At 41.3% G+C, this 23,291-nt stretch overlaps 1 protein-coding gene and 1 pseudogene across 2 annotated transcripts in view; one reads left to right on the forward strand and one right to left on the reverse strand.

The window, feature by feature from the left end:
* Positions 1-16,470: 16,470 nt before the first annotated feature.
* LOC308246997 (MICOS complex subunit MIC26-like) lies at positions 16,471-16,967 on the reverse strand (annotated as a pseudogene). Its single transcript has one exon. The product of its transcript is annotated as an MICOS complex subunit MIC26-like (transcript).
* A 546-nt stretch (positions 16,968-17,513) lies between these two features.
* The window catches only part of OSTM1 (osteoclastogenesis associated transmembrane protein 1), a 31,271-nt gene continuing 25,493 nt past the window's right edge, over positions 17,514-23,291 (forward strand). Inside the window, exon 1 of the mRNA XM_080665308.1 lies at positions 17,514-18,048. Coding sequence (XP_080521434.1) covers positions 17,647-18,048 — 402 coding nt within the window. The 5' untranslated portion in view covers positions 17,514-17,646. The remainder of the gene's footprint in view (positions 18,049-23,291) is intronic.

Raw genomic sequence — 23,291 nt, forward strand, 5'->3', positions numbered from 1 at the left:
ATGTATTTCTTTTAATTAATATCTTCTCCGTGAACATAACACAAAGCGGAGCCTCACTGCTGGCCCAAACCAGCCCGCGGGACTGAATTTGACACAGCCAAACATCTCGCAGCCGCATTCACTGCATCTCCATTGTGGTGTGGATGAAATAGGAAAGTCTTGTCCCAAAGTCACCCTGTTGTTTTGAAACACAATTTAGGGGAGGAGGAGAGGCCGGGAGCGCACGAGCCATACGCTTTTAATTCAACTTGACGTGTAATGTTTGGGCGCCTCTGTTGGTTTACAGCCAGAGGGATACACATGGGAAGGAAGAAACAGGAGGAAAAACAAGAAGAAAACGCTTTTGGAGATGAATGTCTCATCCTGGGTTCTAAGAGAAGTGGGCTTTGGCTGCTCACCCCTATGACCCCAACGGCTGGGAGGCCTCGAAGGCACGGAGCTGTCTGACCCGCACCAGCCTGGCTGGGCTTGTCAGGGCTCAGGCATTCAGCCCCAGCCCCCTCCACCCCACCCGCCTCCCGGGCTGGGGCTAAGTCTCTCCACTCCCCAGGCCCAAAGGGAAATGGGCGGCTACCCGCGGGCCCTTCTTTCTGGCCGGATCCTGACCCACCAACGCGGCGGCCAGACGCACCGCCCAGGTATTTGCATTGCAGTCTCGGGTCCTGACTGCACCCATACCCCAGCACTTTACGGTATCTCCAACTTGGAAACTTGATCCAACTCAAATGCCTCAAACGGGGCGAGGAACAGACATTTTGGGGGTTAAGAGGGCTCCAGCCTCCCCCTTGGCGAGCTCCTTCTTCACTCCGGTAACTGCCACCCGGGGCGCATCTCGCCTGTAGCCTCACTACAATCCCAAAAGGATGTGTCGGAACTAAGGTCTCTTGCTCTGCTGCATCCGCCTCTGAAAAAAAGAAACAAAGCCGACCCCTGGTGGAAGAAAATGTAAGTTTAAGAAGATGAGGAAGGTTTGGGGGAGCCGCATGCCCAAACGTCTGTACAGAGAAGGATGGCAGAAGGAAGACAGAGAGCGCAGAAATGGATAAATAATGGAAAGGAAAATTAAAAGTGGCAGAAAACAGGAGATTACATAGCAGCAGGTAGAACTCAGGTGGACAAAGCTGGAAAGAATGAGACTCAAAGAGCTCATTTTTGGGAGCCCTTGGACCAAGTATGCATCAAATGTGGCCTGGCCAGTATCAAGGGTCAGGTGGGGCCGTCTGATTTCTTTTCTTTCTACCCAGGGAAGGTCTGGAAGTTCTATGATTGCAGAGGGCAGCTGGAGGTTTCTGTTAGACACTAGCAGCCACTGGCTGCCTGACCCAGAAAGCATCCAGATTCCAGAACACTCCTCTTTTCTCTAAACAAACTTCTGCCTCCCACCATCCTGACCTCTCAGTCTTAGCTACGTGATGGTAAGGCAAAAATCCAACCTTTCAAGGGAAAACATAGACTGAGAATGCAAGGCCCATTCCTCTCTATTGTTTAACTAGTGGCCCAGTGCACAAAATTCATGCACATTAAAAGGGAATTAATTAGAGGAAATATTTTAATATTGCTATTTGCCCCTTCTCTATAATAGAAGTGTCAGAGATGAAGGAAAATTAATAAAATGTATATGAAAATCTCCCTCCTGTCAGAGTCTGGGGCATGCTGCGGGACCCAGAGTCAAGTCCCTGCCCACCACGCCTCAAAATTCAGACCCAGCCGGCCCCACTCCCATCAAGCCCTGCAGGGCAGGGGGGCCCAGCCTCAGGTCCCGCGTCAAGTCCTGCCGGGTGTGGGGGGTGCGGCCTCAGGTTCCCTGGCACAGCCTCAGGTCCCCCGGCTCATGAGGGCGTGATGAGCATATTAGTTCTTTATTATATGGGATTGTTTTTTAAAGAATATATTTATATTGATTTCAGAGAGGAAGGGAGAGAGGGAGAAAGAGATAGTAACATCAATGATGAGAGAGAAGCATTGATTGGCTGCCTCCTGCACGCCCCCCCCCACCCCCCTGGGATTAAGCCCACAACCCAGGCATGTGCCCTTGACCTGAATCAAACCTGGAACCCTTCAGTCTGCAGGCTGCTGCTCTATCTACTGAACCAAACCAGCTAGGGCTATTATTTAATTGTTAAATTTTAATGGGGAACATCTGGGGCATGAGTTTGTGTGCCCTATGGGATGGTGGTATCTCAGGCACTAAAGGAAATCAGTGATGGGAAAACCACTGTACTGAAGCCTCTACTGATGTCCAGGGTCAAACAGTTAAAAATAAAAGAAGAAAGAAAAGGTGACATCCAAGATAAAGATTTCACTGATGAACAAGTCACTGTTTACCCAGAGTGAGCACTTCAGGTTAATCAAGGGAGTGCAAAGGGTGGCATTTATGTCCTTCAGCTCTTTTTAAAGCTTTATTTTTTAATCCACTATCAAGATGTGCCTCCGTGTTGCTCCCTCCTCATCTTCCTACCTTATCTCCATACTCTTCTATGTGTCCTGATATTATCCAGGGGTTTCTTCACACACCCATCTCTCCTGTGCCTATGACACACCAGAAGCATTTTCTTTTCCCAGAAGTTCACCCTTCCCTCATTACCCATTTATCCAGAACTTTGCCTGGTGTCAGTTCTCAGGAAATATTTGTTGAATTGTTGACTATCTCTGAGATTCAGAGTTTGGACGTATAAGCCAGGACTGTGAGCAGGGTGGTTCGGGGCTGGTCTTTTTGGAATCTGGTATGAATCTGGTATTGCCGCTCCTCGGCAATTAAGAACAATTATTGCTGTTATAGGAGGCTGTGTCTGAGTGTATGGTAAGAAAGAAAACCCATATGCTGTGCTGTGGCTCTCCAATGAAAGTGTCAAAGATGGGGGGAGAGGAAGATGAAGGGTGGGCAGACACGCAGAGAGCACTGGAGTTCTGAAATCTGTTTTGAGTGAAGCAGGTCAGGAGGATCAGGTTGGTGTCCTGGATAGAGAACAAATAGCTTCTCTCAATAGAAATCAATGAAGTGAAAAAAAATTAATGAAGTAGTTATAGCTCATATTTACCCAAGATACGGGCTGTAGTAAATATTACTAAGAGGTGAGTCCATGTTCCGGTGAGAGTAGACAATGTTATGCCTTATGCTCCACAGAGTTTTGTCAGTGACAGTATATGCCCCTTTTGGAGTTTCTCCACTTTGCCTCCTGGTAGAGCCATCATCAGCTCTAGTAGAGGCTTGACCTCTGACCCAAATGGTGACCTAGGCATGAGATGAGGGATAAAGTCAATAAAGAGAGCTCTGGCAAATGAATCCTAATTCCTGTGGCCACCCTTGAGGCAGGGCTGTGGTGACCCCAATTGGCACAGGGCCCTTTCCTCAGACCACTCCATGTCATCTTTAAAGCTTCCATGAACTCCCAGCAGCTGCATCCTCTTCACTCTCTCCTGTTTAGCAGAGCATCATGACACACTCAGCTCATTGTAGTATTGTAACCACTGTTCCAGCCAGAATGTCCCATGGCTGCTCTGACCAATTTCAAAAGTGATTTACTTTTCCCAATTCACACTGAGTCTAAACAGTATAAGGCAGAGAGGAATATGCAACTATCAAAGCACTTTAAGATTCAAGACAGCCAAACTGCACAATTCAGGTCAGAATGTACACTTAAAGACGGAAATATCTGAATTGTGTACCCCACTCTCTGTCACCAGGTGATTGCATGATTTTGCCTTGCTTTGTGTTCTGTAGACATGAGCTTGTTCCTTAGAAGAAGCTTCTTGGACATTCTCAGGGTGCTTGAGGAAGAGCTTTGTATTTTGAATGCTTTTTTTTTTTTTATTCCATAATTCCTTTGGTGAAAAATTAAAAATCTGCTTACAGTGTATCTAGATAAAAAGAAAAATGAACGCCAATTGGTATTCAGTGAAAAATACTAAACCTGAATTATATATCATATCATACTTTTAAAATAGGTTTTATTGTGAAAATTTTCCACCATACACAAAAGTAGGGTAATAATCCCTGATGAATCCATCACCCAACTCCGATAAGCACCACATTTTGCTTTCTTGGCTCCTATCTTCTTCTTGGTTTGGCTATGGTTTTTTAAAGTTTATCCCAGACAGCATTTAAGAGGAGAAACCAAGATGGTGGCATAGGCAAACACCTAAACTGCTGCCTCGCACAACAATTTCAAAACTACAACTAAAAGACAAAACTGACATCATCCAGAACCACAGGTAGGCTGGCTGAGTGGAAATTCTACAACTAGAAGGAAAGAGAAAAGCACACTGAGACTCAGAGGAGCTGCAGGAGGCAGAGGTACCAAGGCGCATGCGATGAAAGGGCTGGCAACTGAGTACGCAGCTGGCTTTCTCAACCGGGAGGGGACACAAAAGCTCCCAACTGCACTGAACTCCAGTTCCGGGCAAGACTCTGGGGACCCAGACTCATTCGGGGAGAAACTGGACTGTCTGGCAGCGGGCGAAACTCGAGGGCAGCTTTCTCTCAGAGGTGCTTGCAGTGATTACCACGGGACACTGAGACACAGAAGCCTATTAGGGCAGGGCTGACAGGAAACCAAGGCTGTCTGCTCCACCCTGAGACTCCACCCCATCCAAGCTGAGCACAGAGGCTTTTGCGAGTCTTTTCTCATAAGGGTGTCTCCAGCACAGAAGTTCTCCCATCGTAGACACAGCTGATCCTCACAGCCAATTGGCCTGGAGGTCAATTCCTCCCAGTGATACCAACAACAATCAAGGCTTAACTACAACAAGACTGTGCACACAGCCCACAAAGGGGTGCACTAAGAGTGTCCACCTCAGGTAACTGGGGAGGCTGAGCCACTGGGCTCTATAGGACACCTAGCACACAAAATGCTAGGACACCTAGCACTCTATCAACTCAGGGAAGCAGCCAAAATGCGGAGACAAAGAAACAGGTCACAAATGAAAGAAATAGAGGAAAGCAAACGACTGGATATAGAGTTCAAAACCATGGTATTAAGGTTTTTCAAGAATTTTCTAGAAAAGGCCGATAAATTTAGCGAGATCCTCGAGGATATGAAAAAGGACCAACTAGAAATTAAGCATACACTGACTGAAATAAAAAATAATATAGAGATCCAACAGCAGACTAGAGGATCACAAGAATCAAGTCAAAGATTTGAAATACAAAGAAGCAAAAAACACTCAACCGGAAAAGCAAAAAGAAAAAAGAATCCAAAAAGTTGAAGAAAGTGTAAGGAGCCTCTGGGACAACCTCAAGCGTACCAATATCTGAATTATGGGGGTGCCAGAAGAAGAGAGAGAGCAAGATACTGAAAACCTATTTGAAGAAATAATGACAGAAAACTTCCCCCACCTGGTGAAAGAAATAGACTTACAAGTCCAGGAAGCCCACAGAACCCCAAACAAAAGGAATCCAAAGAGGACCACACCAAGACACATCATAATTAAAATGCCAAGAGCAAAAGACAAAGAGAGAATCTTAAAAGCAGCAAGAGAAAAACAGTTAATTACCTACAAGGGGGCACCCATACGATTGTCAGCTGATTTCTCAACAGAAACTATGCAGGCCAGACGGGAGTGGCAAGAAATATTCAAAGTGATGAATAGCAAGAACCTACAACCAAGATTACTCTACCCAGCAAAGCTATCATTCAGAATTGAAGGTCAGATAAAGAGCTTCACAGATAAGAGAAAGCTAAAGGAGTTCATCACCACCAAACCAGTATTATATGAAATGCTGAAAGGTATTCTTTAAGAAGAGGAAGAAGAAGAAATATGTAAAGATAAAAATCATGAACAACAAATACATATCTATCAACAAGTGAATCTAAAAATCAAGTGAATAAAAAAATCTGATGAACAGAATAAACTGGTGAATATAATAGAATCAGGGGCATAGAAAGGGAGTGGACTGACAATTCTCGGTGGGAAAGGGGTGTGGGGGGTGCGGGAAGAGACTGGACAAAAATTGTACGTCTATGGTTGAGGACAGTGGGGGCGGTAAGGGCAGAGGGTGGGGTGGGAACCGGGTGGAGGGAAGCTATGGGGGGAAAAAAGAGGAATAATTGTAATAATCTGAACAATAAAGATTTATTAAAAAATAAAGTTTATCCCAAATATTACATATCATTTCACGCTTAAATACCTCATTACACATAGGAAAAAAATGACATTTCAAAGTCACATGGCAGTAGCACATCTAATGAAAAATAATATCCTTTAATATCATATAGTATGATTTTAAAGTTTCCCTAATTGTCTAAGAAACATTTATTTTTGCAATTGGTTTGTTCAAATCAGGATCCAAACAAGGTACACTTATATTTGGTTGTATAGCTCTTAAAACTTGAAAAAATATTTTTTGGATGTTGCTGTTATAGCTTTTAAGTCTTCAAAAATGTTTATTTACTATAGTCTCTATGCCGCACCCCTCCCCCCCTTATTGTCACATGACATTGAGTTTTTTCAGAAATCAGGTCATTTTTTCCTGAGGAATATTTCACATTCTGAAAATGACTGCTTGTTTCCTCATGGAATCATTTAGCAAAGATTTCATGTGTCAAAGAAGCAGAGATTTAAATTGTTTTTCTTTCTCTTGCAGTACTTCCTGAAGACTATAAGTAAGATAATGATTTGAATAAATTCAGGTGTTTTTTTTTTAATTGTTTGGGCAAGAATACCATTAGTCAGAGAACCCCCAAAGATAAATATTTTGCATAGTTATTCTTCCTCCACATTGTGGATGCCGTTTTGACCTTCATCTCCATCAGCGAAGCATGCACTTAATGCTGCTTTAAGCCCCAAGAATCTAAATTGAAGGAGAGAGGCTGAGTCTCCCTCCTTAGGTTCTGACCCACATTCTAGTTTAATGTCTGAACTTTATCACTCACTCAAATGACCGATCCCCCAAATGACCTCCCTCTTCAGGTGACAGGTGTATTCATAAGATTGGTGTCTGTCTCTGACCCTTGCCTCAGCAGGCTATTCATATCAGAATAGAAACTATCAGCCCCACAGTTCCCAAATTCATACACAGCTGGGAAACAGAATCATGCCTGGGTTGGGGGTACAGTGGAAATGTATGTTCATACAAGGGCCAATATTAGCTCTTGTGAGCAGAGAAGGATCATCTGAATGAGAAGTACGGGGGAACTACAATGTGGAAATGAGTAGAAGGATAAGTATGGGTCAGAAAAATATACTCAGGTTTTTCAAACAGGTTGTAAGAAGTGCATCCCAGTGATGGTCAGAATTAGCATTTCTTTGTGGGAACTGCAGCCACCTTGCTTCTAAGAGCCCCTTGCTTCTGAGTGTTGCGTGTTGTCCCTAGAACTAGTCCTGTGGCCATTCTGGGGCATTAATCCTTTTCCTCTAATGCACTCTGATGATATGTCTCATGGCTTCCTGCTAAAATCTCATACTAGGCGCCACTACCCTCTGCACCCATCTCCAATCTGGCTATGCCAGTCCCCCGATGCCACCATTAGGGCACATTCCTGGCCCTTCTCCTGTCTCTGACAAGTCCCTGATGCTGCCTGAAGAGTCACTAACACTGCTGCCTCTGGGGACTCATGCTCTCAACTTCTCAAGACAGCATGATTTTAAAAACAAAACTACATCTTTTGGTTCTTACTTGTTGAGTTCTTCCAGCCCTTTTGCTGAGAAGAGGAGTCGCCTAAGGGGCTGGATTTGGGAAGAAAGTCCATGCCAGACTTCTTTGTATGCTTAAATAAACTCTCCCCCTCCCTTTGTCCAATGAACCAAATGTCAAGTCTCTGCCCCTGGAAATACAACATTTCCCAGTGAGCCCCTGGGTTTCTCAAGCTCCAGACCTCTAGTAGGCTGCCTTCCCTCCCACTTCCAACATACTCAGATATGTGTATCCCAGAGCCCACATCTATTAGGCATATACTGTGACTCCTACTATGTATGCTTTGTCTGCCTCACTACTTCTTTATTCTAATGCTATCAAAAGGCCCTAAGAAAAAGTTAATAGTAAGCCTTAAAAAATTGTGCCATACTTATAAAAATACATAAAAAAAGGCAACCGGTGAAATAGTACAAAACACTTATCTGTGTAAAAACAACATTTCATTTAAAAAGTTTAAAAATAGGGGGGGGGGGGCAGGTAAAGGCATGTACTGTGGGGAAGGGGAGGGTGGGGGGAGGTCAATGGGGGAAAAAAAGAGACATATGTACTACTATTTTTAATACTTCAAACAATTAAAAAAATGTAAAAAAAAATAAAATAAAAGTAAAAAAAAATAAAAAAAAACTCCCATCCCTCCCAGCCCTAAAAAAAAAAAAAAATAAAATAAAATAAAATAAAAATAAAAATAAAAAGTTTAAAAATATCACTGAATTAAAAAATTATAGAACCTATAGAACATTATATTTTGAGATTGCCTTAAAATCATTCGACCCTTTTATTTGGTTAAATAAACTGAGGCTCAGAGAGATTACATAATCACAGTTGATCAATGAACGTGCTAAATTAAGTAAAACTGGTTACAAAGTGGAATATATGTATGGGAATTTGCCTATCTATATCTATAGCATCAGTTCACATGCTCTATTTTGAAGAGGTGAAGCACCCTTTGCTGTCAGTCATCTTGAGTTTGTTGACTATCAATGACAAACAGCTGAAGTTTGAATATTTCTCTCTTAACCCTAACCCTTTACAAATCAACAAAGGTAAAAAAAAAATAATTTAAAGGTCAAGTAAATGATAATCACAATGAAATAGAGTGCTTCCAATTTTACTCTAGCAGACAATGCAATTTTAATACCTTAGCTTACTTACATGGTTTACATATAAGTTTATACAGCTTATAGTATTTTATCAGATGTCTCTGGAATGTGTGCTGTGAGACTTTGGAACACAGAGATGTTTTTAGACAAATAATAATCAATGAAGCAGAGATTTGCAATTATTTGGTTCGTGTGAACCGTTAGATAGCTTACCTGGGTAACTCAGAGCCCAAGGCTTGGATTTTCCCATGTTAGTTGATTTCTTCTAGTTCTTAGCATAGGTACATAGTAGATGCTTAATTAATGCTCAATCCTGAGAGCGACAACTAACATTTGTAAAGCATGATACACTCTATCAAATCTTTTCACATATAAAGTATTGATAATTATAAAAGCTTTATTATATGCTGTGTAATTCCAGCCTGAATAAAATATGTTGTGAGACTACTATTAGCATTATATTTCTAACTCAATCATATTTTTTTGTAAAAACTGACATATTAAGCTATGAAGAGAATGATAAGAAGGCATTGTGCTTTTTAAGGAGATATAAATATGTGATAAATTTTCTGCCTGCAAATATTAGAACAAGTATCAAGAGGGAATAGACATAGGCCTACATGGGGCCAATTGGAATCTCCTGGGATTAGGTTTCCTAATCTAGAGTGGTGAATGGGCATAGGCCTGGGACACAGTTTGTAGGTTTATTGATGCAGTGGCAGTGAATGCAAGGACAGTGAATGCTGGACATATGAAAAAATTAATGCTGGCCTGCAAGTATAGTAAACCTTTTTCTTTTAAACATAGCAAAGGGTAGGGAGACTAATATAATGTACACCCATATATCCATTGCTTATATGTGATAATTGTTAATATTTTGCCATATTTGCTTCATATTTTTTGCTGAAGTATTTTGAAGAAAATATATGTGGTATACATCTCTTAAAATGAAGGATCAGTTGTCTATATAACCTTAATGCCTTTGTCACACCTAATAAAATTAGCAAGTATTTTATAATATTATCTAATATTTACTTTATAAAAGAAACTTCATATTATCATTTCATAGGCAAATGAAATTATGAGCATTAAGTGAAAAAATCCATTCTTTAGCTACTGATATTCACCTTTGTTGTCCACATAGGTGGCTTGTTGTTGTCAATAGCACTCTAGGGCTGAGGACACCTGCATTCTGTTTCAGGGTGAGATCACAGACAAGTTGCTCAATTCTCCTTTTCTCGGGTTCCTTGCTTATAAACAAAGAGGATGGAATAGATTATTTCCAATGGGGTTTACATGAAGAGCTGATAACCTGTAGGCCTAGTATTTGGCTTTAGTTTCACACACTGTTGGGATAATTCAGGAACGACGCAGAAACAAGTTGTTTTGCTGTCTTAGTCCATTCGTGATTCCATAACAAAATACCACAGACTGGGTGGCTTATAAATAACAGAAATTTATTTCTCACAGTTCTCGAGGCTGGAAGTCCCAGATCAGAGTGCCAACATGGTTGAGTGAGGACCTTTTTCTCTGTCCCAGACATCTTGTCTCATTCACATGGTAGAATGGGCTAGGGAGCTCTGTGGGATCTATCTATCTATCTATCTATCTATCTATCTATCTATCTATCTATCTATTTATCTATCTATTTCAGAGAGGAAGGGAGAGGGAGAGAGAGATAGAAACATCAATGATGAGAGAGAATCATTGATTGGCTGCCTCCTGCACAATCTGGGATCAAGCCTGCATATGTCCTGATGGGGAATCCAACTGTGACCTCCTGGTTCATAGTCAAGGCTCAATCACTGAGTGACTGTGGCCATGGTATGGGATCTTTTTTTTTTTATAAGAGCACTAATCCCATTCATGACCTAATTACCTCTCAAAGCCCCCACCTTTTAACACCATCAAATTGGGTATTAGGATTTGATATGAATTTTGGGGGAACACAGACATTCAGACCATAGTCACAAACATTATTTCTATCTAAGGTAGCATTCTTTCTCTGCACGAATATACTTGTATCACTAACTCCTTATTCTTTTTTTTTTTTTTTTTTCATGGTATTACCTGGATGGTGCTGCTATTTCTGTTCCTTAAATGAAACGAAGCCAGAGGGTTTCCTGACTTTTCCAGGGTGGCATAGGAAAAGAAATGCATGTCCCTAGATTTTCATTTCTTGGCCTGTGTGATGGTTAGTTTTATGTGTCAACTTGGTTAGGCTACACTACCCAGATATTTAATCAAATACTAATCTAAGGTATTTAGTTGATGTAAGTTAATAGCTACAATCAGTTGACTTTAAGTAAAGCAGATTACTCTCAATATGTGTGGGCCTTATCCAATCAGTAAGGCCTTAAGAGCAAAAATAGGTTTCTTGAGAAGAAATTTTGCTTCAAGAGTGTAACATCAACTCCCACTTTAGTTTCCAGCCTGCCTATCTGCCCTACAGAATTCAGACTTATCAGCTGCCATAATTGCATGAACCAATTCCTTTATTCCATAAATGAATCTCTTCATATACACAGTATATATCGTATTGGTTCAGTTTTTCTGGAGAACCCTAACTGATACAACCTGCTTTACAGATCAGAATAATTTTATTTTTTTAAAATATATTTTTATTGATTTCAGAGAGGGAGGGGAAGAGATAGAAACATCAATGATAAAAGAGAATCATTCATCAGCTGCCTCCTGCACACCCTACACTGGGGATTGAGCCCACAACATGGACATGTGCCCTGACTGTGACCTCCTGGTGTATAGGTCGACATTCAACCTCAGAGCCACGCTGGCCGGGTACAGATCAGAATAATTGTAAACGTTATATATGTTTGTTGCAAATTAACTTGGATTCCTATAATTCAGAATTTTATTAATGTAGAATTTTAATTACTTAGACAGATGTTACTTTGAAGCCTAGCTTTTTAATATCTATGAAGAAAAGCATTGGGCAAAACTGACAGATCACAAGTGGCAATGGTTTACCCAAAAGGAGAATAATGCATAGATTGCATAGATGGTGAAGCATCCACTACACCCTGGAATTACCTCCTAAATAGCTGAGTACAAGTCTTTAGCTCAGGCTCTGGTTTTCAGAGGCTCTAGATTAAGACGATAACAGAAATGTACTATTAAAGAATGGCCTCAAGAAGCATGGCTCGGTGGTTGAGTGTTGACCTATGAACCAGGAGGTCATGATTTGATTCTCATCAGCGCACATGCCCAGGTTGTGAGCTTAATCTCCCGTGTGGGGTATGCAGTAGGCAGCCAATCAATGTTTTTCTCTCATCATTGATATTTCAATCTCTCTTTCCCTTCCTCCCTGCGATCAATAAAAATATAAGTATTTTTAAAAAGTAATAAAAAGAATTGTTAAAAATGTGGATTTGGGGTACATGAGTGTTAGATATATTATTGTATGTGCTCTTTTGTATTTTCTTTATTTCTCAAAAAAGAATAAATTCCCAGTTGCAGATTATGGGAAAAACCTAATGCTGAGCTGCTATCTTCTAGCTCTCTGGATATGAGAAATACACCTTTTGTTTTCAACGTCAGATCCACAAAGTTGTTGTAGCCTTTCTTGGTATATTCTTTAAGTTATTATTTCATTTTTTCCTATAAAGCTAGTTTCAGGAGATAATGGAAAAGAGATTAAGCGCATTTAAACTATAAATTCAAAACCACCAGATTCCAGGAATGGTGACTCTATAGACAGGAGAAATTTAAAAATGGAAGGGGAGTTGATTTATTTTTGAAAATTATTTCATGCTAAGTTGAAAACACAATTACCCAAGTACATGCCAAAAGTTGTAATGAGACAAGTATAACTATGATTCTATAATTCAGCGTTGGGCTACTTACATTTTTGATCCTTCCTTCTTTTGTCTTTAAGTTAAAACAACTTAAAGATGTTTATTTCACAAGGATAGATTTAAAAATTGGTATGTGATAAAGTAGCAACTTAAATTATTGGATATATCATTTTCATTACATTTTGCCACCTATTCACTGCTCCTTCTGCATTCTGCTGATTTACTCTAATCATACAGGGTGTGGCAACAATAGGTTTACAGTTGTTTGTGAAACACATTTTATTCTTATATTATTATTTATTAATTCTTGTATTATTTTCCATATGAACAACTGGAAACCTACTTTTGCCCTACCTTGTGCATATTTAAATCATTTGGGTCTATCCAAAAAGACATTACTTATGATAACTTAATCATTATGTAACTTCTAATGTTAGGCTTTAATTTTAAGGCTCATTTTCACATTTTATTCCTTTTCTTTGGATTAGCCATTTTATGAAGGCCATCTTTAAGTTCCTCTTGTGGAAAATACAGTATAACAGTGTTTCTTTCATTTCATAATGAATGATACAATTAAAATTTAATTAGAAGCACAATAGTAAGGGAATTAAAAGCTACTCTGAACCTGTAAATGATATGTTACACTTTTAAATTTCTCACATATTGCAACCCAGCTTCTCTAAAAAGCAACCACATGTAAATTCAATTTGAGGTGGTGCTTTTTAAAATAACATGATTGCTTGTTACACTGAACCTCTTCCTTGTCATGTACCCACCAAAACTCATTTTATCTAAAGGAGAAAGGCTCACAGATGCTTCAAGGAAGAAAAGGGGTATTTTCACTACATTTTCTTTACAAAGCACATTATGTAGAAGTATTCAAGGGTGAGAAGACCTTACTCTCATTAACGCATGTCCTACCTACTTCTACCGTTTTCATAGCCCTACAAAGAAGCACATTTGGGAAGTGACTTATCTATCACATAAATAAATTTTGAATAAATATGTAGCTTTATACTTAAAACAATGCTTAAAAAACTAATACTTCATATTAGAATTTGTGGCATTATTGTTTCTAATCCCATTACTTTTTTTTCCCTTCAAATTTAGATGATGTTGAAATTATAGGCTTTCTCATTTGGATTGGGAATAATTAGTTTCCTGAAAGGTAGAATAGAATAGCAATTTAGAAGTTTCAGGTGAGAGAGTTCAAGGCTGTTGACATGACCTACTGACATGTCTATAGGAAGAGGAGTGGCTTTGCTCCCAATTGGATTTCAGGCAATTCATATCTAGGGCTTGAAAGGTTTCATATAGCATGGCCTGAAAGTTGAGAATTAGTATCTTAAAATCCTATCCTACCCATCTTATTTTTAAAAATACTATATTTTTATTGATTTCAGAGAGGGAGAAAGAGTTAGAAACATCAATGATGACAGAGAATCATTGATCAGCTGCCTCCTGCATGCACCCTACTGGGGATCGAGCCTGCAACCCGGGCATGTGCCCTTGACCAGAATGGAACCTGGGACCCTTCAGTCTGCAGGCCGACACACTATCTGCTGAGCCAAACCGGCTAGGGTCCCATCTTATTCTTTACATATGGGTTCAGAGGGCCTAATCATGGAAAGAAGCAGAGAAATAACCAAGTGCTTGTGATCATTATGGAAATGACTTGCAGGAAAGCCTAAACAAGCAAGTTCTTAACGTTCACAGGATTACCCAGAACTTGTGTTTTTAATGCAATGGACACCTATTAAGTTTGTTATCCAGCCTCCCTTCTCTGCAGACTTCTCCTTTTCCCCTCATCCATATGGTCTCACATGACAGCCTCTGAGCAGCTGTGAGGATAAATTATGACTGCCTAACTCTCATTCTGGCCATAGTTTGGACTGACAGAGACACTCAGCTTTGGAAAATTTTGAATTAGGAGTAAGATCTGGCCTTTGTTTAGGTTAGAATCTTCAATGCGGGAGATATAAAAATGGAGTTTGTGCAGCCATATTTTCTACTATAAAGACTGGTAGTTAGAGATTTACAGAATGAAACAAAGTTGGAGGGAATGTCTGGTGCATAGTTCTAGTTCTATCCTGAGACATGGCTTGGTTTCATCCTTGTACTTCCCATTTTTATTTAAGTGAACTTGAATTTGTTTCCCCTTTTTGAAACAGAAAAAGATTAAACAGATAGAATGTATTGATGGAAGCCTATTGTCAAGTCCCTCAGTCACATTATTGCCTCTATCAGATCAGCCAGGAGTTATTCTCAAAGGTGTGGAGAATACAGTCTCTGAAGATCTAAGTAGACAATCAAAGTACCCCATGAGAGTCAAATGAGGATCTTGGTTTATAACTGACAGGTCCAAGATTTATATGTAATTGTGAATGTGTGTGTGTGTGTGCGTGTGTGTGTAAAATCAAGTAATTAATTTAAATAATTGTCATAATCTTTAAAATATTAGCAGACTAATGAGAGGGAATGGAGAGGCAACTGTCTACCCCATGGTACTGAAAACAGCAGAATAGTTGTTTGTTTTGTAGGTAATTTCTTTTTATAATTTTTAAAATGAAAAATAGTGACCCTGTCCATAGTTTTATCATTCAAACACAGAAAGCATAGCTCTCCATTCTACATATAAAATTGGGGTGGACACAGCTGGAAAGAGCTGGATAATTACAATATCAATCAGATCAGGGGAGAATAATGACTTTACTTGAATAGAGCATTTGGGAAGGAATTAAAATTGAAAGGAAAATAAAATAGCAAAGCAAACTATTTAACATTGGTATGGTCTTCAAGTGAGCACAGCTGAAAGATGGTAACAAGTGGTATTTGCTCCAAATGTTGCTATAGGGGAATTGAAGAACATCCACTTCTCTTAGGCATAGACATTCATACACTTTATGTGTAACAATTGCTTCCTTCTGCTGCTGAAGTCATGTACACAGTGGATATGACTAACACAGAATACTTAAAATTTGATATTAAAGAGGCATCTTGATATGAAACATAACATCTTATTGATTTCTTTAGCAATCTATATATCCCAGAAAATGAAATAGAGAACCAACAACAAATAATAAAACATACTCTGAAATTGTCAAGAGATACATAAATTCCATTTCTGAATAGGAGTTAGTTTAGTAACTGCAATTTATGAAGTAAAAATGAAAGAAGAGTGACACAAAACAGATGAGAAATAATTTTCTACCAAACTTGTCAGCTATTTGTCAGACAACCATTTTCCAGGTCATTAGCTTAAATTGTTTTTACAGCCCAGGAGTAATATAGGATGCTTATTAGAGAGTGTTCCCTACTATTGCCTTGGGCATGTCAGAAACTAGTTGGGAGTTTGAAGTCGAGCAGATTTCCCAAGTTTTTTTAACTGGATGGAGTTTTGTGCTACACCCTGGGAATCCTTCAGTCCCAAGCAAACCTGGACATTAGCCAGTCTTGGACCAGGCTACAGAGTAAGAACTTAGTCCTGCCTTGTCCAACACAATACCACTAGCCAGATGGGCCTCTGTACAGTTAAATTAAACATTCCGTTCCTCAGTCATAGTACAAGTGTTCAACAGCCACATGTGGCTAGTGGCTGCTGTATTAGACAACACAGATATAGAGTCTTTCCATTATCACACACAGTCTATTGGACCATGTTGATGTAGACAGTTTAGTGTGTTTTTTGTTGTTGTTTGTCTTTTAGTTTTTCCTGAAGAAGAAAGCCAGTTTACTGCATTTAATACTGACTACTCTGCCATTTTCCTGTACAAATAATGGTTTACTGTATGAATTTCCAATGTTTACCTATAACTGATTAAAGTGGGCAGAGCATGGAGTAATCTACTTACTTCTAGGAGAACTGTTCTTACATCCTAGCTTTTGAAAGTTCTCCTTCACAAGTCTTTTCTGACTCTCCTGGTTAACCCCAGTCATGTAATTTCCTTCCACTGACCTGGACAAATATGGTGGCTTGTTGTGGATATTAACGAGAGGCAACTAATTCCATGAAAGCAGGTGGATAAACCAGCTTCTTTGTTTTTGAACTAGCCAAAAGGAGTCCAACAACGCCAGCAAAACCAATAACACCAAGTCTTGGAACAAATGCGGGCGGTGCATTTTGGAGATATTCATAGCTATGTAACCCCCACTGAACCCAATTTCGCATCTTGGGCTCAGTGTGGGAGTACGGTTCCCGACACCAATTTTTATATGCTGGAGATAGGAGACGCTTTCTTAGAGTTGAGTCTTTGGCTCCTCCACATATTTAGTTGACTCTCGGGAACCGAGTGCAAGCTCATTAACCTTCACGGAAGTTTTGTGAGGTGAGTCCTTCTTCTGTGATGCATAGACATTGAAGGTGAGCAGACTCAGGCTGGCCGGCCCCACGGACCTGGACCTCTGAATTACTTTGCACATGTCGCTGGCAGTGGCGGCTCTGGCGGGTTCGCGGTTTTTTGTTGTGTGTGTGTGTGTGTTTTTTTTTTTAAAGCTTGGAAGCCACTAGGCTCCACTACCAAAAATAATCACCAGACGTTTTCACCCTTTCCGAACAGGATGACGGGTAAGATTATGTTAAGAAACACCAAGTAAACAAATCTGCACAGGCACCTGCCAGCGGTCTTAGGGCACTAACTCATAATTCCCTCGCGTCCGTCTTTCTGCTGTGTGACTTCTGGACGGCAGGGAACGCCCACTGCAGTGGGCGATCGAGGGCCACGACCCCTCCCTCCCCCCCACCCCTTCCCCCTCCCCCCCGAGATTTAATTGTTCAAAGCGGTGGAAACCCGTCTTCTCAGGGCAGGAGAGTTCGGCTCATGGGCCTTGCACACCCCTCTGTCAGCCGCACAACACCGGCAGGGGGCGCGAGGCTTCCCGAGCGTGCGCACTGCTGCTCGCGCGCCGGCCCTCCGGCTGCGAGAGGTTCCGGGCAGCCAATGGGGCGGGGCGCCGCGCGCCGGGGGCGGGGCCATGACGCGCGCATCTCGTGACCCCACTCGCGGCCTGCGCCCAAGAAAACCGGAAGCAGTGGCGGTCGGCGGCGCCCGCTCGCTGTGGAGAGTCGGCGGCGAGCGCCTTGGGGTGTGGGAACCCCGCGATGGATCCCGATGCGACAGATCCGCGGCGGAGTTCGTTGCTGCTGCCGGGGCTGCTGCTGGTGCCGCTGCTGTGGTCGGGGCTGGCTCTGGGCACGCTCGCCGTGGACGGCAGCCCCCGCAGGGTCCTGTACGACCTCCTGTCAGAGCAGCAGTTGCTGGAGGTGGAGGACTTGTCTCTGACCCTGCTGCGGGGAGGAAGGCTAGGGCCACAGTCCCTGCCCCCGGACCTGCCAGATCTGGATCCCGAGTGCCGGGACCTGCTGCTGGACTTCGCCAACAGCAGCGCAGAGCTGACGGGGTGTCTGGTGCGCGGCGCCCGGCCGGTGCGCCTCTGCCAGACCTGCTACCCCCTCTTCCAACAGGTCGCCAGCAAGATGGACAACATCAGCCGAGCCGTGGGGGTATGTAGAGGAGCACACTGGAACCTCTGGCGTGAGGGTTGGGAAAGGAGGGCGAGATGAGGCTACCTCGGGGTTTGGGGGCGGGGCTCAGTTTTTCCATCTGTAAGAAAAAGGGGTTGGACTAGGACTGTAGAGTTTGAGCATCAAAAAAGTGGATGGCGTTTTAGGGCTTGGGCTTGAATTTTTGCCTTCGTAGCTGCTGTTGGGCATCCTCTTGGCACACACTGTGTACAGATAGATATGACTAGTTTTCTTGAGGCTCCTCCACGCCTCACCCTAGCTTTTTCCTTTCCTTCTCCTCCTTTTCTCCCTTCCCCAAACTCCACCACAGCTTCCCATTTCCACCTGGAGTCCCCAGGAAGGACCCCGCCTCCCCTGAAATCCTAAGTGGAGTGGGGAAGCAGTAGTGGCTAGGAGCTTGAAGTTTGCAGCCAGTAATGTTCAGACCCCCCACTTTATAGAAGTTTGTCCTTGTATTATTTTAGAGTCTTAGTTTCCTCCTCTTATTAGCCCTGTCCTCACCGCAAGTTGCATTCTTTGTACTTGTTTTCTCATCTGTAAGATGGGATAAAAAGAACTCTTAGAATATTGGCACATAGTAATTGTTCTTAGTAAATGGGAGCTAAAATTTTAGAAAACAGTAAATTTACCTCCCATTCTTGGTACCCTCAGAGCTTTTCTGGTCATGTGGGTAGGTGCTATAAAGGACTTAAAAAAATGAAAGCCCTGGCTTGTTTGGCTCGGTGGTTAGAGCGGTTGGTAGAGCCTTGGCCCGCTGACCCAAGGATTCGGGTTCGATTCCCTGTGAAGGGCATGTACCTGGGTTGCAGGCCCGATCCCGACCTGAGGTCGAGGCGTGCACAGGAGGCAACCCATCGATGTCTCTGTCTCTCGCCCCTCCTCCCTCCCTTCCACTCTCTCTAAGAATCAATGGGAAAAATATCCTCGCGTGCGGATTAATAACAACAAAAAGACACAGAAGATACCTTCCTGTTCCTAGGAACCTTATAGGGTCTAGAGTAGGAAACGATTAGAGAGTGTCAGGGCTGGTGGGAGTCACGAGGTGTGGGCCGGATATGCCTTGTAAAGGAAAAGCATGAATAACTGGGATTGTGGAGTGGGGAAGTTTCTCTGGTATTGAGAGCACAAGTAGTCTCATGAAAATGTGGTTGGAATTATTTCATAAATCATAGTTGGTTTGGCAAAATACAGACTTGTATATAGTTACATCTTTTAAGTCAGCCTGATATCACTTAACATAAATCTATTTTTTTATATATAAAGAGGGGATTTATTGCATTAAATAAACCCTGTGGTCAATCTTTCTGTAAAGAGCTAGTTTTCAAAGTAGTTTAAAGAAATTTAGGTTTACATGCAATATTTTTCAGGCATACTTCTACTGGGTATGGCGAAGGGGATATATATATATATATGTATGTATATGTATATATTTATACATACATATATACATATGTACATCTCACTATGATTTAAAAATAAAGCCCCCAAGACTTGTCCCTGTTAATAGGGTATTATATGGCATCATATTCTGTTTTGAGCAAAGGTGAGTTGTTTTATGGTCAGAATGACTGTGATCATGATGCAAAGCTTGGGTCTTTTGAGACAGCAAAAGCCTTTTTCATTTGTACAGATACTGTGGAATTAAGACGAGGTTAAAAAATTACTGCAAACTCTAGTACAGTATTAGGGGCATCACACAATCTGTACATATTTCTGCATGAATTGCCCTTCCCAGCGTGGAGGTGGCAAACACTTCCTTCTCCTTCATGCTTCTCAGATTCTACCAGTGACCTGGGCACCCGGCTCGCCTCACCCTTGTGTGAAAGGAAGAGGGTAAAGAGATAAGAAAATGCAGAAAACCCTTTTCCCAATCTGCATTTCCTCTCCAACTCATTCTAGACTTTTCTCTTTCCCCTCCTTTCCTTAGAGCTGGATGTGGTATATTAGTTCAAAAGCATGATTTCTATGGTTCTGAGGTACTTCATGGATTTAATAGGCTTTTTTGGGTTGGTTTGAGAATTGAACCATCATGTGCAGTAAGGTACATATGGGATAATGTTTCCTGAGTTTCTTAGGAGTGAATTTGAAGGAATCAGTTGTCCTTTGTGTGTGAGCGTGGGAGATTTTTTTTCTAAAGAGTAATATATTTTCTTATACTCAGATAGACTTCTTTCATTTAAATTAGTTTAATCAGTAAGCACATGCTATTCTTTTTAAAAATAATATTTTTTAAAATTGATTTCAGAGTGGAAGGTAGAGGGAGAGGGAGAGAGATAGAAACATCAATGATGAGAGAGAATCATTGATCGGCTGCCTCCTGCACGCCTCCTACTGGGGATCAAGCCTGCAACCTGGGCATGTGCCCTTGACCTGAATCGAACCTGGGACCCTTCAGACCCCAGGCCGACACTCTTATCCACTGAGCCAAACCAGCTAGGGCTGCTATTCTTTTTTTCTATTCTTTTTTTTTTAAAAAAAATATGTTTTTATTGATGAAGGGAGAAGGATAGAGAGTTAGAAACATCGATGAGAAACATCCATCAGCTGCCTCCTGCATGCCCTCTACTGGGGATGGAGCCCTGCAACCAAGGTACATGTCCTTCACCTGAATTGAACCCGGGACGTTTCAGTCCACTGATGCTCTATCCACTGAGCAAAACTGGCTAGGGCCTTTCTCATCTATTTAGAGTGAATCTATGTCCATGGCTTGATTGAGGGAGGAGGGGAGTATAACAATGAGAAAAAGAATCAAAGGAGAAATTGGCAAGCTGTTTCTGTGGTACAGCAAGTTAATTCATTTAACTGTAATAGAATTATCTGATGAGAATTCTATTTTCTTCTTAACTTTCTCTTGGAATTACTGGGACAGGATCACATACAGTTTTATTATCTTAAGGTAAAGAATACAGAGATTTGTAGAAACCTGAGTGTAGAACTGATGTATTCCTCCTTCTTTAGAGTCATGCTTTCTTCTTTTAGTTTAAACTGATAGGAATGTGGTTTCATTGAGCTGCTCAACATCATCAGAATGGTTGTCAGGATGCTTTGGCCCCGCATATTCTGAATTGCTAAACTCTATCTTATTCTACTTGGTTTGTTTAAAATTTATATAGATAGACATATAGATATATACATATGTTTATGAAGGTGCTAATGATTGGGGGTGTGTACCTAGAAGTGTTCATACTTTTAGTGTAGATTAATAAATAAATTCTTAGGAATATAGACAAAATTGGAACATAGCATAACATAATAATCTGTGTCTTTCATTAGAGATGAGAAAATATAATGCTGCTTATGTATTCAGTCAAAAAATTATTGAGTGCTGGCTAGTGGTAGTTACTAGGGATGTAGCTGTGAATGAGTAGAGCTTGTGGTCTGGTAGGGAAAACTGACATTAAACATTTTATTATACAAGTAATTACTTAGCTCAAGTGTGATAAGTGTTGTGCAGGAAAAAAAACCTCAGATGATACCAAAGCACATAACAGGGTGCTGATCTTCACTAGGGCTGAGGGAAGGTAGAGTGGTCAGTGACATAAATCTGACACCTAAAATTTGAGAGGATATGGGTCGGGAGAGAAGGTATACATATAAAGAAATGGCAGATGTGAAGACTGAGGTGGGAGTCTGCTGTGTTTGAAGACTAGAAAGAACTCAAAGCCCTGTGAGCCAGGAGGAGACTAGTGAGCTGAGCTTGAAGAAATAGGCAGGTTCCTGGTCATGTGGGCCTTGTAGGGTATGTTAAGGGTTTTAGATTTTGATTTTAAAGCAGTGCAATGTCAGTGAAAGATTTAATTCTGCAGAATGACATGATCAGATTTGTACTTTAAAAGATCACTCTGGCAGGCTATATGAGAGGAATGGAGGGACGGACTGGGAGGGTAGAGGAAGAGTTGGTGTGGGGAAATGAAGAGACTCTTGCAGTGATAAGGGAAATGATGGTGGCTAGACTACATGTGGGCCATTATAATGGGGAAAAATGGATAGATTTCAGAGATATTTAGGAGATAAAATTGACAAGACTTGGTAGTTAATTGAATGTGGAGAGTGAAAGAAAGGAGATGATGATTTCCAGTGTTTTTATAAGAGTTGCTTAGTGAGTAGGGTTGCTATTTACCCAAATGGAGGGAGGAACCTGTTTGGTGGTGGTGGTGGTGGGGGAGATCATGAACTTGATTTTGAAAATGTTGCTTTTGAGATGTTTATGATATATGTAAGTGGAGATAATGCATGTGTGGATGGATATATATGTCTATAGATCTGGATTTGAGATAGTATTTTTGGGAATAGATAGCTAAAAGCAGTGTGTGAAACCATGGCATGCTGAGTATAATTGATGAATAAGGCATGCTAAGAGTTGAAGACTTGGGTAGAGAATAAAGAATCAAAGGAGCCCTAGCCGGTTTTGCTCAGTGGTTAGAGCGTGGGCCTGTGGACTGAAGGGTCTCAGGTTCATTTCAGGTCAAGGGCACATGCCTGGGTTGCGGACTCAGTCCCCAGTAGGAGGCATGCAGGAGACAGCCAAAAATGATTCTCTCCCATCATTGATATTTCTGTCTCTCTTTACCTCTCCCTTCTCTTTGAAATCAATCAATCTATGTATCTATATCTATAACTGTATCTGTATATGATCAAAGGAGACTGAGAAAGAATCTGAAAGATGAAGAAAAATTAGAAGAGTGTGGTGTCCTGTAAATAAATGAAAAGGGAAGAGGTGGTTATTTGTGTCAAATCCTGCTGAGAGTACTGGAAGTGCATCTATCAACATTGGCATTTTTGGTGCATCCCACAACAAGAGTGATTTTGGTGGAGTGCTTGGAGGAGAAAGCAAGATTAAAGTGGGTTAAATAGTGAATGGAAGATGAGGAAGTGGAAAGAGTGAACCTACACAGCTGTTGAAGAGTTTGACCTTAAAGAGGAGATAAGATAGGCCATTACAGCAGAATGTGGGACTCAGCTATTTTCTTAATTTTTTTCTCTTACGTTGTCCCTCCATTCCTTTGTCTCTTCTTCGCTACTTCCTTTCTTAAGATGGCAGAGACTTGAACAGGTGTAAATGCTCCTGGGAAGAATTCTATAGAGAGGGTGGAAAAAGTAAACAAGGTCAGTTTTCCTGAGAAAGCAGAGTAGGTGGGATCCATACAGAGATGAGCCTTTGACTTTCTGCACTGTAACAGGAGGATAGAGGGAGAGGTTGGATATAGAGGTAGGCAGCTCAG

The sequence above is a fragment of the Plecotus auritus genome, assembly GCF_963455305.1.
Source record: "Plecotus auritus genome assembly, chromosome: 4".
Taxonomy (NCBI): Eukaryota; Metazoa; Chordata; class Mammalia; order Chiroptera; family Vespertilionidae; genus Plecotus; species Plecotus auritus.